A 15645-nucleotide genomic window follows, 5' to 3' on the forward strand; every position below is an offset into this window, starting at 1 on the left:
TTTTAACAAAAAAAAAATATAATAAAAAAAGACTTACCACAAAAAAAAATAAAAAAAAACTTACTACAAAAACAAAATAGAAAAAACTTACTACAAAAAAAAATAAAAAAAATTTACTACAAAAAAAAAAAAAAAAAAATTTACTACAAAAAAAATATTAAAAAAAAAAAAACAAAAAAAAAAAAAAAAAAAAAAACTAAAAAAAAAACTTACTACAAAAAAAAAAAAAAAAAACTTACTACAAAAAAAAATAAAAAAAACTTACTACAAAAAAAAATAAAAAAAACTTACTACAAAAAAAAATAAAAAAAACTTACTACAAAAAAAAATAAAAAAAAACTTACTACAAAAAAAACTTACTACAAAAAACATTAATAAAAAAGAACGTTAATTTTCGTCGCACCGAAGCTATAGCTTTTCACAGTTGCATTTCATTTCGCATAAAAGGGTATTAAAAGTTCCCTTATCCTGATTTTGGTCGCCCAGTTTGTATAGCAGCTATATGCTATAGTGATCCGATCTAGAAAGTTATTCAGATATTCCAACGCTGCCTTATATGTAGATAAGTTTTCATGCAAGAACTAGATTTTAAAAGGTCAGTTTGTATGGCAGGTATGTATGTATGTATATGCTAGTGACCCGATCTAAATAATTTGTTTAAAGATTGTAGCGCAGGCTTGGGCCAATACTCTATGCTAAATTTTGTGGAGATATCTTGTTTTCTTCACAGAATTTGGCGTACATAATTGTCCAAAGCAACACTGTATTCTCACAAGAGATTGTTCAGACCGGAGAAGTACAGAATACCACTGTCATACAAACTGACCGCTCAATATCAAGATAACGATCTTTACATAAACTTTTACGCTGTAAGAGAGGAGCCTGTGTAGGGTATTTTAGCATCGCTACAACCGAAAATAACTTATTGTCTTCTTAAAATTATTAGAAACATTCAACTAGTTAAGTTCAAGTTAGAATAACTCAAAAATAAACATTATCAATATTTCGAAAACGTGTTGAAGTTATGACACCACCTTTCTTCATATAAGCAATTATTTCTGTTATGTTTCAATGTTATTATTCTCTAAAATTATAATGTAATTTCGCAGTAAAGTAAATGTCTTACATCTACTTTAAACATTATCAATAAAAAACACTTAATTTAGAATTAAAAAAAAACTTAATAATTCTGCAGCTTCAATTTCGGCACGACATTCATACTGGTCAATTCTTGGAAGAGTAGCTTACAGGCGTATGGCATGGATATTTTCGACACATTCGCCGATGATTGACAGTAGTGGCACCACGAACAATATGCCAAGCGGCCGCAAGTCTTGCAGACATCCACATCAAACGCATCCGATGAAATCATTAAACGTTCCATAATCAACATACTGGCACCATATGAAATCAAGCAATCTCGCTCCATTTCACCCAAACGCAAGCCACCTTCACGACTGCGACCTTGCGTGGGTTGACGCGTTAGCACCGCTTTTGGACCGCGCGCACGTGCATGCATTTTATCTTGCACCATATGCTTCAGTTTCTGATAATACACCGGACCGGAGTATATGTAAGCCTCCAGTGATTCACCCGTAATGCCGGAGTAGAAGTAGTCTTTGCCCATATAATTGAAACCGTGCTTGAACAGTTCATCTTGTATGTCTTTGCACTTGGAACCACCGAATGCGGTGCCATAATGGAACTTGCCCTCTAATAAACCGGCCTTTCCACCCAACAATTCAAGCGATTTGCCAACGGTCATACGACTCGGGAAACCGTGTGGATTCATAATCATATCAGGACATATGCCATAATCGTTGAATGGCAAGTCTTCTTGATCGACAATCAAACCAGTAACGCCCTTTTGACCGTGCCGCGAACTGAACTTGTCACCGATTTCGGGGCGCCGCGTTTGGCGTAAAAGTATTTTGATAAGAAAGTCTTCTTCGCCATTTGCTGATACCATTACCTTTTCGATATAACTAGGTTCTGGTCCTTTATATGATATCGGCACAGCCGTATATGGAATCTGCAAGTAATGTTTTCTATTTAGTATAAATAGTTCTTACATTTTATTGTTTTATAATAATTACCTGCGATGTTTGACCAGACTGTTCTATCGGATTAATAGAGGTCACTGCCGGCATTTCCTTGTTAATCAAAATTTGTTTATTTACAACCATTTCGCCGGGTGCGACAATTCCGTCGGTATCCAATGCATCGTGTTTGAAAATAACCTTATTGGTGAGTGCGTCCTTCACAGGACCCATAATACGATCGTATGTCTGGTTTGCATATCGTTTAACGGTACATTTTGAGTTCTTATAAATCAAACAGCGCCCATAACCGCGATCTATAGACGCCTTATTGAGGATGAGCGCATCTTCAATGTCATAACCGGAGTAACTCATGACCGCCACGGTTGCATTCTGACCAGCAGGTAATTTATCGAATCCGGTCAATTCAATAGTTTTCGACTTAACCATAGGCGCTTGCGGATATACTAGATTATACATAAGTGTATCGATACGATTTTTCTGATTATAGCCAATCACGCCCATCGCCTGTTTACCCATAGCACATTGGTATGTGTTACGTGGACTCTGATTGTGATGTGGATAGGGTACAAGCCCCGCACAGACACCCAACAATGTGAATGGTTCTATTTCCAAATGTGTTGTAGCATCGGCGGTGATATCAGCTTCATTCCAAGCAATAAATGAATCGTTTTCTTCATTCACATCAAGGTATTCCACTAAGCCATCGTGCAGGAAGTCCTCAAATTTACGTACACCACGTTTCAGTTCTTCAATGTGACGCTGTTCCACAGCTAGTTTGCCGTTAGTGACAATAATATATGGACGACAGAGTCGACCACCATCTGTGTGTATGTACACACAGCGCTGCGTGTGCGATGTGTGTATGGAAACGAATGGTCCAAGTCGGCCTTTACGACGCATCATACGAAAAGCTTGCACCAACCGTTTGTAGCTAATTGTTATGCCAAGAATATTACCTGTAATTATAAGCAGAAATTATTTTTAAGTATCCAAATCAAACCAAATATTTGCTATTGTTATTTACCATTTATAAATACCAAGAAAACTTTGGAATTATTGATTACATCTCCACCAATTAAGCGTATATCTTCCACACCGGCATTAAAAGCTAAACAGATAACTGGTCCTTCATCCACTTCAGTCGTTATATGTGTCATTAAGGCTAAATTCTTAACCAAACCACAAGCTTCACCTTCTGGCGTATCGGAGGGACACAACATACCCCATTGACTTGGTTGTAGTGAACGGGGTCCAGAAACTTTACGCGTTTTCTCAAACTGCGAGTTGACACGTGTCATCATACCTAACGCCGAAATGTAACTCAAACGTGAGAGCACCTGTGTAACACCAGCGCGCTCCATTTTGAAACGTTTAATTGTCCAATTGCCGGATGAAATGGCCGACTCTAAGCCCACGGTTATTTGAGCAGCGCGCATATGCTTCACGACATCGAACTGTGCAGCCTTCACTTTGGGTATATTCTTGTCAGCGATCATTTTCAATTCCCAATTCATACGTTTGAAGAGATCCTCGAACATGAGCGAAATTAACGAACCCGCCAATTCCAAACGTTTATTGCCATAGTAGTCACGATCATCAAAGGCAGTTGGATCCAGTTCCGCGGTCATGACACGTCGCACCATCAACGAAACGTAAATCGATTTAATTTGAAAGTTGAAATTCTCAACTGGCACATGTGCCAGTATGGTTGTGGTAAGCAATTCTCGTGCTTCTTCTGCCGGTGTTTTATTCGCTGCACTTTGAAAACGTTTTACTACCAACTTAGAGCCTGAAAATTTAATTATTATAATTATATTTGAGGAAGAACACTTTTATTTTGTTTCTAATTTACCCATATACTCTAGTGCCCGTTGTTGCGTGAACACTTTCAACTGAAATGCCTCCAAAAGAGAGGGTGCAAATCGATTTTGCGTCTCAGTATCTGTACCAATCAAGCACATTATTTCTTGATCTGAAGTTACTCCCATAGCCTTAAAAATTACCGCAATCGGTATGTCATCCGTCATGGAATTGTGTTTTAGATAGTATTTACCGTGTTTACTCAGTACTAAGGTACGCGATTTCTTTTCATGTGTAGACGAAGTCACTTGACATTGTACCGTACCATTAAATTCTTCGGTAATCATTTTATTCCATGATAGCTGTTCCTGTATAAGAATAACCTTTTCTTGTCCACGTACCACGAAGTAACCACCTGGATCTAGCGGACATTCATTCATTTTGGCTAGTTCAAATTCAGATTTCCCCGCTAGCACACAATTCGAGGATCGCAACATCACCGGCATGCGACCTATTAATAGATTATTTCTGATGATACGCTGCGCTCCACGCGTATATTCGATATCGACTGTGATAGGTGCCGAGTAAGTTGTATCACGCAATCGACATTCATGTGGTGTAGTAGCTTTTGTGATATTGTAACCATCTTCAATATCAGGTGTACCAACACGTACATCTAAATATTTTAGATAAAAAAGCGGGTCTGCATCACTAATTACAGTTTGATTGGCTTCAACTATCTTTTTAATATCCACATTTACAAAATGATTAAAAGAATCAATATGCTGCTTCACCAGGCCTTTAACTTGCAAAAATGCCGGCACTAACTTCCACTTCTCCTCCAGTGGTTTAATGGGTTTGGACCACGCTTTAGGATCACTGTCCCATGATTTTTCAATACCAGTCTGATCACCCATCGCAAATAAAGATATTGTGGAAATAAATTTCCTTCAGAATAAGCGTTCTTAATTAAATGTTATTGAAAATAATTGTAATAAAAGTATAGGGAGTCTGTCTGCACGCGGAATGATCCTACCATATGATTTCAAAGTGTTGCCACATATATAAAAAAACGTTTGCCACTTTGAATAAAGTTGTAACTACATAACTCGCGTTTACGTATGCGAAAGAGCAACGTAGGAGAATAAAAAAATCAGTTGCGCAGAATTCCACACACAGCTTCACAGTTATGGTCAAATATTAAAATACACATCGCCGCACACACAGTAAATAACTGTGTCCTTAAGTACGTGTGTATTTTTAATATTTGACAGATGTCGCTTGCAGCCTGTCGGGCTCTATGTGTTCCGGTCGTCACAGTTCTTGTTTTAATATGCAATGTAACGCATGTAGTAGAAAAGACCCGGAACACATAGAGCGCAACAGACTGCAAGCGACATCTGTCAAATATTAAAATACACACGTTCTTAAGGACACAGTTATGTAGTTGTGCAGCTGCCTCAATAACTGTGTCCTTAAGTACGTGTGTATTTTAAAATTTTACAGATGTCGCTTGCAGTCTGTCGGGCTCTATGTGTTCCGGTCGTCACAGTCCTTCTTTTAATATGCAATGCAACGCATGTAGTAGAAAAGACTTTAGTTTAAATATATGAACGTTAGTTAGAATCTACTCATCTGTCAAACATAAGCAAGATATGTAGTTTCAGGTTTCTGCATATTCGATTTGATATATTATTGTTGGGTCTTCGTCGTTACTGCTGATACTTTTTGTATTGTTAAGGTTTAATTTTATTATCATTTTCGTTAATAATAATAATATTGTTATTGTTGGGTTAAGTTTATATATCTTTTATTTGTATAAATCGATTATATATTTTACTTATTTAGAGAGAAATTGCTAAAATAAGATTAGAGAATTCTGCATATATTTGAAAACAACGAATTAGTTGTTGTGGTTGTATGGGGTAAAAACATTTCAGAAGTAATTTTGAGTAATGCTATCGAAATACCGTTTGCGCGACTGTCTACCGTAACCGGAACGCACCCGGATTTTTATCCGGCAAAGGACTGTCAAACCGGCAGCGTGCATCAGTATAACGAATTACTGCTACATTTTTCTTTATTTCATCATATGGCAAGGTTGTATCAGCTTTCATGAATGAAAACAAAATCGGAGAATAGAAAAATAAAGAAAAGTAATCCAAGGCATATGTCAAAATTTTTGGTAGGAGGAATAAATTCTTCCGCTTATTTTTCAATCATAACTAAATGAAATTTGGCACTGCTTAAATTATTAAACTATTTTTCTTCCAAATTAAGTGCAACAATAACAATAGTAAGTATGTTACAAATTAAAAGATTTAGCAAATTGGAGTGTAAGGAATTTGGAGGCATTATTTTAAATGAATAGTTCCTTTTAACCTCTTATGCATTGTGGAATATTTTTGGTATGAGTTGGATGTTTACATAAACATATCTGTTTGTCTTTCTTTTCAGAAACCTGGCTAATATTATTAGCTAGAAAATAGCCATAATAATTGCAAAATAGGACGCCGTGTTTACATTATTATTATCGTTCAAACACACTTATCAAAAACGCCGTAACTTCTCATTATCACACTCAAAACACGAAATACTTCGTGGTTTCGCTCGTCTGGTTAATAAAGCTGAGTACAACTGAGTAAACGGAGCGAGTGTCAAGATAAAAATCAGAAGGCACAACGTCAAGAGTCTACACCTAAACGCTTGAAGCTAGGTATTTGTCGTCCCAACAGTTCAGTTGTCGTCGCCACTTTGCTCGCGTTAAACGTGCCACTTCCAATTGACACAGAAACAGTTTGATAACTGTTGACCAAAAAAAAAAAAGCAAAAAATATCACGCTCGCAGCGAACGGAAGTTATTGCGTACAATATAATATTCTAAATAAGCACATATTTTTTAAAAAAAAATAATACATTATGTCCGACAAAATCAGCGTTTGCATTGTAGGCTCTGGAAATTGGTAAGTTTCTATTTTATCGTGTATTTGATAAGTGGTTGTAGGTGTGAGTTGTTACACAAGTGTCCAATAATCGTGTTGTATGTTGTTGAGCAGCATGGCCAACGCGGAGCTGTTGGCGCGCATCTATGAAATGCACGCGATTATGGCGCATTGAACAATGCAACTCCCACGCATGGTACATAAGTAGAAAATTTTAAGCATTATATTATGCAGTATTATGTAACGTTCATAATTGTACTTTATGTTTCTATAAAACAGGGGTTCTGCAATTGCTAAAATTGTGGGTGTAAACTGTGCTACCCTGCCACAATTCGAAAAATGTGTGACAATGTACGTTTATGAAGAGATGATCGACGGCAAAAAGCTGACTGAAATCATAAATACTACCCATGAAAATGTTAAATATTTGCCAGGACATAAATTGCCAGAGAATGTGGTAAGTGTTAAGCTAATGTCTGCAGCCTGTGTAAAAATTGTTATTTAATATTTCGTGTTTAGTCATATTTCGGTTTTGAATGTACCATATAGATAGTGCGATAACGTCAATTACTTGTAGGAAATTCACTGCTGATAACAAAATTATACTAACACGTTGCCAAATGCTGGCAAATGACCTTAATATGATATATAAAAAGGTGTTTGTAGGAGGATTCTAAGTGTCCCGCATTGGACTTACCTTTCTTTTTACTTATCAGTTGTGAGTGTTAGATGCGTGATGCAGAATATCGTGTGCCCTTGCTTTAGAGCATGATTTCTTTATTTACCAAAAAAATACAAAAAGTCTAGACCATTTGATAAAGCAGTGGAATATTTGAAGGGCTTAGTAAATTAAATAGTGTGCACTGCAAATTAAAGCAGAGGTCGATCATATGTCATACTGCCGGTGCTCTATTATCATTAAATGATTGATGACTCAGAATTCTTGTTAATCGTTTTAATGGAAAAATTAATTGACCAATACCGATTAATAACAGACATTAATTTGATATGATATGGATTGCAGTTGACTTGTCTGAGATTAAGTTTCCATACCTGATGGGACATACATTCTAAAGGCATTATATGTACATGTGTACATATACATACCTGTATATACAAATTTAATTTGTGCAAAATAAAATTTGCTCTGCCAACAGAATATAATTACATCAATTAAGATTAAGCTCATTGCATCAGTTGCAATGTTAACATATTTACATATGTAAATATATTCACCCAGATAATTTATGTAAGATGTTTATGTAATTAATTATAAAAATATAAACAATTCGCCTGCACTTTGAAAATAACTATTTGCTTGCAGAGAAAATTTACGCTCTTTCGCTCTTCTCACCAAATATCTACGAATAACATATGTACATACATATGCTATAAAATAAATTTTAACTTTTCATTCTGTGTAATTTTTAAAAGAAAGAAAAAGAAAGAAACTGTAAGTATTTCTTTTTAGAATTTATTATCTAATCAGTCACTGACAATGAAATCTATTTCGCGTTGTTGTTTTATTGAGTTTATTTTGGTTTCTCGTCTCAATGCCAAAATGCATAATCGTTAGTGCATTGCGTTCTGTTGGCCAAGAGCATTCGTGTAGTTGAGCAGCTGACATGCAACGATTGTCTCACAGTTGCACTTCGGTTGCCACGCTACCGCAAAACCTCTGTAATGCACTGCTTTGTCTAGTTTAAATTCGCTCGCTGGCTGACTTTCTCTTCATTGCAGCACCTGTAAACGTCACTTAAAAGAAAAACCTTGAATAAATGTAAAAAAAAAAAATAATTTTCTTTCAATAATTCAGAGTTTCGTTTAAAGCTTGTTTATTTTTTTAATCACTAATTATTCAATTTAACTTCATAAGAAAGTTTTTATGTGTTCTTATATAAGTGTTTACAAATACATATCTTTCCCATTTGTGGTATTGGTTTTAGTTAACATTTTTCATTCGTGTAGGTCAAGGCCGTGTGGCGCTTACGTGTATGTATGAATATTCTCCTCCGTACTATAGTCGAGTTTATTTGCGATTTTCTTTTTGACTTTTACTTTTGCTTTTACTCTTACTTTTGTGTTTTTGTTTTGATTCTTTTTTTATTTCGTCTTACCTAAGTGGGTGGTGTCATGTGTGGGTCATGGTAAATGTTGTTCAATGTAGTTGCTTGCAATTGATTTTTTCTAACGTTTTCTGCTATTTTTAATGTCGTGCAAGTTGCAGGTTTCCGAAGGTTGTCGTTTGCCAATGTCATTGTTACGTGGATGAGCCTGAATAAGTTTTATTCTTTAGGAAGAGAGTAAAGGAAAGTATTTTTTATACCCTGAACAAATGTATATTAGATTTGTCAAGAATTTTGTAACAGCCAGAATCAAACGTAGGATATACTAGAATATATGAATATATATACTATAAATGATCAGCATGAGAAGCTGAGTCGATTTAGCCATGTCCGCTTGTCTGTATATACGCGTTTTAGTACCTCAGTTCTGAGATATCGATCTGAAATTTAGCACATGTTCTTTTACACACACACATGTTTTTTTCTGACCAAGAAGCAGGATTGCGGATCACTATAACATGTGGCTTCCATACGAACTGATCAATCAAAATCACTGCTTATGTGAAGAACTTTTTTATTTAACGAGCTATTTTCTCGAAATTTGGCACGGATTATTGTCCAAAGCACCGATGTAATCTCCGAAAAAATCAGATCGGCCACTATAGCTTAAAGCTGTCATACAAACTGAACGATCAACGACAAGTTCTTGTGTGAAAAACTTATTTTGCAGTTCGGATCCCTATATCATATACTATGTGTGGCTGCCATACAAACTGACCGATTAAAATCAGTAAAGGGTATACATGTGTATGTATGTATATACAACCGATTAACGGTTTTTCTTGTTTTATATTGTAAATGTTTGTTTAAATTATAAGAAGAGTGTAAAAACAAAAGCAAGTAAAGTCTTTCTTTTGATAACATTTTCCGGTAATATCGAAAATAATAAAATTGTTGTTACTATGAACTATGCACTTGCATTATAGGTCTTTTTTTCTGCCAAACAACCAAGTGAATAAATTTATTTACATATTTACACATGCACTAAAGATAGCATACAATCATATAAGAACAATTAAACTGGAACTTGCGATTAGTGACTCTTTCTGTATGTGGTGATAGTATTCTTCTATTTAATATGACTTGTGAGTGCGATAAGCAGAAAAAGGTTCAAACAATCACTCTGATAAGCTCGTGTGTACTGTGACTAGTCGTCGACTGAATTTTTGTTATTTTCCAAAGATTCTTAGTTGATTAGCAACAGTAAACAATGGCCAAGAGATGCTTATGCATTTTAAATATATAAAAAATTATACAAATAGGCATTATAAGAATACTTTTTTTTGTATATGTATTGTTTTTTGTCTTGTATTTTTTGATTTATTTTGGCGTTAAGCCAAAAACCGCCTTATCTGCTGCAATGGCATATTTAATCCCGCCTAAATCTACAAATATATGTGGAAATTGGTGCATTAAACAAACAATTTTTTTTATTCAATTAAAAAATTCAATGCATTCAACACGAGTTGATGAACTTCATCATTTGATTGCCAAATTTATTTTTATATCTCAAAATAAAATTTCGTTTACTTTTCCCTAGCCCCAAAACAATCATTCGGTGGTCAGTCAAATCAACATCAAAACATATACACGCTATGCAACAACAACCACACTATGCCACATTCTAGGTTGCACAAGGTCTGGCAGCAATTGAATTTCATGAATTGGGGGCAAAAAAAGCGCATAAACAAAAATGTCAAAATTTCGAACTGTTAGAACATTCATTAATAACTACAAATGCTACAGTCGGAGAAGAAACAAAACACAACATGTATTTGCCTCTAAATTGTCGACATTGATAAGTGGGTGTGTTACACACGGACAAACCGTCCAATACTGCTACTAATTTGTACGTAACAAGTCATTGACTGACCGCTGCTGGTTGATTGAACTCGTCTCAAATGCATTGCTAGTAATTGCTATGGTGTTTTTTTCTACGTAATGCACACTCGTCCGTCTAGTAGCTACACTTACGACGTTTAACGTCGCATAAAAAATAAATAAAGGCTTCGTTGGCGTTTTTAGCCGCACTAATGCTTATTCAATATGTTCACCACATTATATCTGTATGTTTTCTATATTTCAGGTTATTGTTTGCATTTTTTGTTTGCTTCTGTTTAGCATAAAACAGCGCACACCTTTTTTATACCCATAAATTTCGTATTCAAATTATAGCAATTGCTATGCGCGCTTCTAGTTACATATACATATTTGTATGTATATGGATAGTTGTATATGTACATATGTATGTATATATTTACTCATCGTTATGTATTAAACGCTTCCATTATAAGTTTTCCTGTTTCGGTTTTTTACTTCTGTTTGTATCTGTTTTTTTTTTGTTTTTGTTTTTTAGACTAAACAAGCAGTTTTTAATTATCTGTTGCGTTTCGCTTTTGTTGTATGAGTTTTTTTTTGTGGCTATACCTAGATACTATATATAAATATTTGCTCTTTTTTAATATTATTTTCATTTATTTGACATTTCCAAGAGGCATGGCAAAAAATTAATAAAAAAAAAAATTTATTATGCAAATAAATAAAATTGTAAATGTATATACATATATACGTATATTATGCACCAATTTTATTATAATTGCAGAAATATAAAATATTTTTTATCATTTCACTTACGTCAACTATTGTTATATATAATATGCCGTTATCTGTACTGTCTTAAAATAAGTTGTTAACTAAAACTTATTTTGGTTGTAGATGAGTACTAAAACTGATATAATTTAATACTTTTATCAATCTGCTGCTGCCCGCTGCACATATTTTAATTTTCAAATTGTCCCCATAACCTTAAAAACAGCATGTTCGTATTGAAATTCACATAGTATAATATTTCTATATTGAGTTCATAACACTTACAATGACATATGATCACTTATGTACATATATGTTCTTGGTAACATAACAATGTCGATAATTGATATGCAGATAGAAAATTGATTGAAGTAATGAAGTAGCAACTAGAGTATCTAAAATATAAACGACCACACAGGGTATATACTACTGTGCCCATTTATTCTTTCAAATCAATTTCATCCCCTTTAAAAGTAATCCCCTCCCGATGCAATGCACTTATGCCAACGGATTTTCCAATCTCCGAAACACTGGTTGTAGTCACTTTCCGGGATGGCCTTCAGTTCCGTCTTCGCTGCGGCTTGCATCTTCTCTATCGTATAAAAACGGTGTCCCCGGAGCGGTCTTTTGAGCTTGGTGAACAGCCAGAAGTCGCACGGCGCCAGATCAGGTGAATACGGTTTTTGCGGAACGATATGGGTTGAGTTTTTGGCGAAATGATCACGAATTACGAGGGCAGTATGGGGTGGTGCATTATCGTGGTGTAAAAACCAAGAATTGTCTTTCCACAATTCCGGCCTTTTTAGGCGGATAGCGTTACGCAAACGACGCATAACGTTCAAATAATATTCCTTGTTGACTGTTTGACCGGTTGGAAGGAAGTCATAATGCACAACACCACGATAATCGAAGAAAACAGTCAACATTACCTTGATTTTTGAGCGACTTTGGCCCGATTTTTTTGGTCTCGGCTCTCTTTTGGCACGATATTCGCTCGATTGATCGGTTGTTTCGGGGTCGTAAGCATAGATCCAAGTCTCATCGCCAGTTATAATGCGTTTCATGACACCCTGGTAGTCGGAAAGCATCGTTTCACACACTTTAACGCGACGCCTTTTTTCCAAAAAATTCAATGTTTTCGGTACCAGTCGAGATTTGACGCGCTTGAGGCCAAAACATCCTTCAAAATGGTATTGGCTGAGCCTTTCGATATGCCAACTTCATCAGCAAGGTCTCTAATTGTTAATCGACGGTTTTTCAACACCAAATCTTTGATTTGTTGAACGTGAGCTTTGTCGGTTGAGGTTGATGGTCGCCCTGGACGCTCTTCGTCTTCGACACGTCCGGCTTGGAACTCACTATACCACTTGTAAACATTTTTTTTAGACATAGCCTCATCACCAAAGGCTTTCTGCACCATCCTCAACGTATCCGCAGCAGAAAATTGGTTCCGTAAACAAAATTTAATGCAAATTCTTTGCTCAACAAATTTCGACATCGCAAAAAACGAAAAACTCACTTTTAGCAGCTCACAAAACGACACGTATCTCAAACACTAATGAATATTTTGACATGAAATTTGACATAAATGTGACTGAGAGTACTACCAACCTAAAAAAAAAAAATAATTCTCCAAATCCTTCGACGCGCGCAGTTTAAATTCAAATGTAAAACCTTATTTTTTGGGTACAGTAGTAGATAAGAAAACGCATAAGCTCATCCCTTCTATTTATAAGAGAGCTGTATTTTAACAAGAATAATATGAGCTAAGACTCAATGTATAATTAAACAAAAAAAATATGCTAACTTCAAGGATTTTCAAACCGAATCAAGTTTACTTAATAAAAAAAATATATCTTCCATGAGGAGCTTATCTTTAGAGTGGTCCGATCTGAATCATTTGTTCTAATTATATATGTAGCGTTGCCTTGAACAATAACCCATGCCAAATTTCGAAATATTTTTTTCAAAAATGCAAAAGTTTTCAATACTTGAACTTGATTTTCATAGATTACTTTTTATGGTAGCTTTATGCTAAAGTGGTCCGATCTGCACATTTTCTTTGGATATTGTATTCATCCTGTTGTTGTTGCAGAAAACACTTCTGAATTTCGGTGCATGGTATCGAGTTGACAGTCCTCGACCGGATAAAAATCCGTGTCCGTTCCGGTAACTTAGACCCGACTGTCTTGGGAACGGTGTAGTCATGCTGTGAAATAAACAGTTATTAATTAGTACATTATTCTGGTTGCTATAAAATTCTTGGCAGACTTAATATAATCTGTTCAGGGTATAATTATTCATAGTTGTTTAATTTGTAGTCACTATCAGTCACGCTAATGGAATATTTACTCGATTTCAATATTTCATGCCTAAGCGTTTGTTTACAATTGCACGCTTTAGCGCAGTATGTGTGTTTGTGTCACTCTGACAGCCCTTTGGTTGTTGGCCTATATTTTTTTTAATAGTTTTCTAATGCTTACAATTTTTACACATCTGGTAGATATACATACATATAAATCTAAATTTTTGATAAAAAAATTAAAAAATAAATTATTTAACTTTATCATTTGACCGTATTAAATTTATTCATAGATTAATTAAGCTTTAATTCCAAAAAAAATGTTAGAAAACACATTTGCATCGTAAATTAGTTGAAATTTTGATTAGCGTAATTCTATTCACAGCATGAACGAATAAAAATGCTAAGTCAAGATAAGTTGCTAAGAAAAATTTCGATAGATATGGAACATTCATTCAAACATATGTACATATTTATATGCATCTACAGCCAATGATTATCATAATATTGACATATGTACATACATACATACCTAATTTGAAAATATGCCATTGAAATAACAAGAAATGTGAAGAGAAGTGCATAAGTACATTTGTATGTATGTATTTACAAGATCTTTATATACAAATATGTTTGTAAGATAACTACATGGTTCTTATGGTGATCCATTTCGAGGTACCCATTCGATCTATTTTAAAGAAAAATCAGAGAAACTTCAAATTTAATGGGGGGATGTTTATTATCACTCGAGAGAACATTCTTTGGCATTAATTTTTTGAAGATTATCTCTTTCAAATGTTCGCCACGGCTACGTCTCAGATGGTCTATCCGTTGAGTTCAATTTTTTATGACTCGTTCGAGCATTTCGACTGGTAACTGGCGATTGACGCGCGGATGTTTTGTCCAAGGTCATGGACTTTACATGGACTTTACAAATCGACTGGCCCAAAACGTGAAATTATCTGCTCACCAAAGTGTTCTCTCAATAAATCCATTGTTTGACACGATATATGGAAAGTGGCGCCGTCTTGTTGACACCAAATGCTGCCAAGATCACGAGCTTCAATTTTAGGCACCAAATAGTCGGTTATCATGGCGCTATAATGGTCGCCATTGACGATTACGTTTTCACCGGCATCATTTTTGATGAAATATGGACCGATGTTTCCACCGGTCCACAAACCACTCCAAAACGTTTTTTTCTAGATGAAATGGCAGCTCTTGAATCTCTTCAGGTTGCTTTTCGTCCCAAATGAGACTACTTGGCTTATGTATATACTTATTGATTCAGGAATGGACGTCTTCGCGGAACATAATTTGGCTCGAAAACGTCGGTTCTTCTTGGAACCTTTCAAGAGCCCATAGAGATTAACGATGTCGCTTGGGTAGGTCCAGCGGCTTCAGTTCTTGCACAAGCTATTTTGTATGCTTTCAATTTAAGATCTCGACATAAAATACGAATCGACTCTCCACTCTCTAAATAACGGATTGAAAAATATTCTTAAACCGGTAAAAAATAAAATAAAAAAATAATTCTAAAAATCCGATTTTAATTAATAAATTTTTATACCAAAATACCGCAATGAAAAATTTAAAATTATGTATATGTTTATAACCAAAAATAAAAATAAAAAAATGTTTTATAATTTAAAACTTTTCACGTTTGCGTACTTCTTGTTCTATCAAATTGATTATCTGTTGGAAAAAAGCTTATTTTTACTTTTGTTTTACTTAAATTTAATTACTTTTAATTGCAGTGTTTCAGTAAATAGTAAATATGTGAATATTTCTTGTTTATCCCTTTATATGCCAGCTTTTAATTT

The 15645-nt window shown here is 34.8% G+C and overlaps 2 protein-coding genes across 4 annotated transcripts in view; one reads left to right on the forward strand and one right to left on the reverse strand.

Moving 5' to 3' along the window:
* Nucleotides 1–1035: 1035 nt before the first annotated feature.
* On the reverse strand, nucleotides 1036–4888 carry LOC126750939 (DNA-directed RNA polymerase III subunit RPC2). Its single transcript, XM_050460787.1, has 4 exons — nucleotides 3916–4888; nucleotides 3088–3852; nucleotides 2097–3019; nucleotides 1036–2032 (listed from the first exon to the last, which is right to left on the reverse strand). Exons 1-4 carry the CDS (start codon nucleotides 4778–4780, stop codon nucleotides 1181–1183), a joined length of 3405 nt encoding a protein of 1134 aa, XP_050316744.1. The 5' UTR covers nucleotides 4781–4888; the 3' UTR covers nucleotides 1036–1180.
* Nucleotides 4889–6042: 1154 nt separating this feature from the next.
* LOC126750960 (glycerol-3-phosphate dehydrogenase [NAD(+)], cytoplasmic) overlaps nucleotides 6043–15645 on the forward strand; it is a 28884-nt gene continuing 19281 nt past the window's right edge. For 2 of the 3 annotated variants that reach the window (XM_050460827.1, XM_050460825.1), the window contains exons 1-3: nucleotides 6046–6159; nucleotides 6321–6826; nucleotides 7085–7262. In XM_050460827.1, the coding sequence (XP_050316784.1) occupies nucleotides 6783–6826; nucleotides 7085–7262 (222 nt within the window). In that variant the 5' untranslated portion in view covers nucleotides 6046–6159; nucleotides 6321–6782. Of the gene's footprint in view, nucleotides 6160–6320; nucleotides 6827–7084; nucleotides 7263–15645 lie in introns of all 3 variants that reach the window. The other variant, XM_050460824.1, reaches the window with a different exon arrangement.

This window comes from Bactrocera neohumeralis, chromosome 2 (assembly GCF_024586455.1).
Source record: "Bactrocera neohumeralis isolate Rockhampton chromosome 2, APGP_CSIRO_Bneo_wtdbg2-racon-allhic-juicebox.fasta_v2, whole genome shotgun sequence".
Classification (NCBI taxonomy): domain Eukaryota; kingdom Metazoa; phylum Arthropoda; class Insecta; order Diptera; family Tephritidae; genus Bactrocera; species Bactrocera neohumeralis.

Coding starts and splice junctions, on each gene's coding strand:
- LOC126750939 (XM_050460787.1), bottom strand. CDS start 4,780: ATGGGTGATCAGACTGGTATTGAAAAATCATGGGACAGTGATCCTAAA. Junction 3,020..3,087: donor TTTCTTGGTATTTATAAATG/GTAAATAACAAT, acceptor TTATAATTACAG/GTAATATTCTTGGCATAACA. Junction 2,033..2,096: donor AGTCTGGTCAAACATCGCAG/GTAATTATTATA, acceptor CATTACTTGCAG/ATTCCATATACGGCTGTGCC.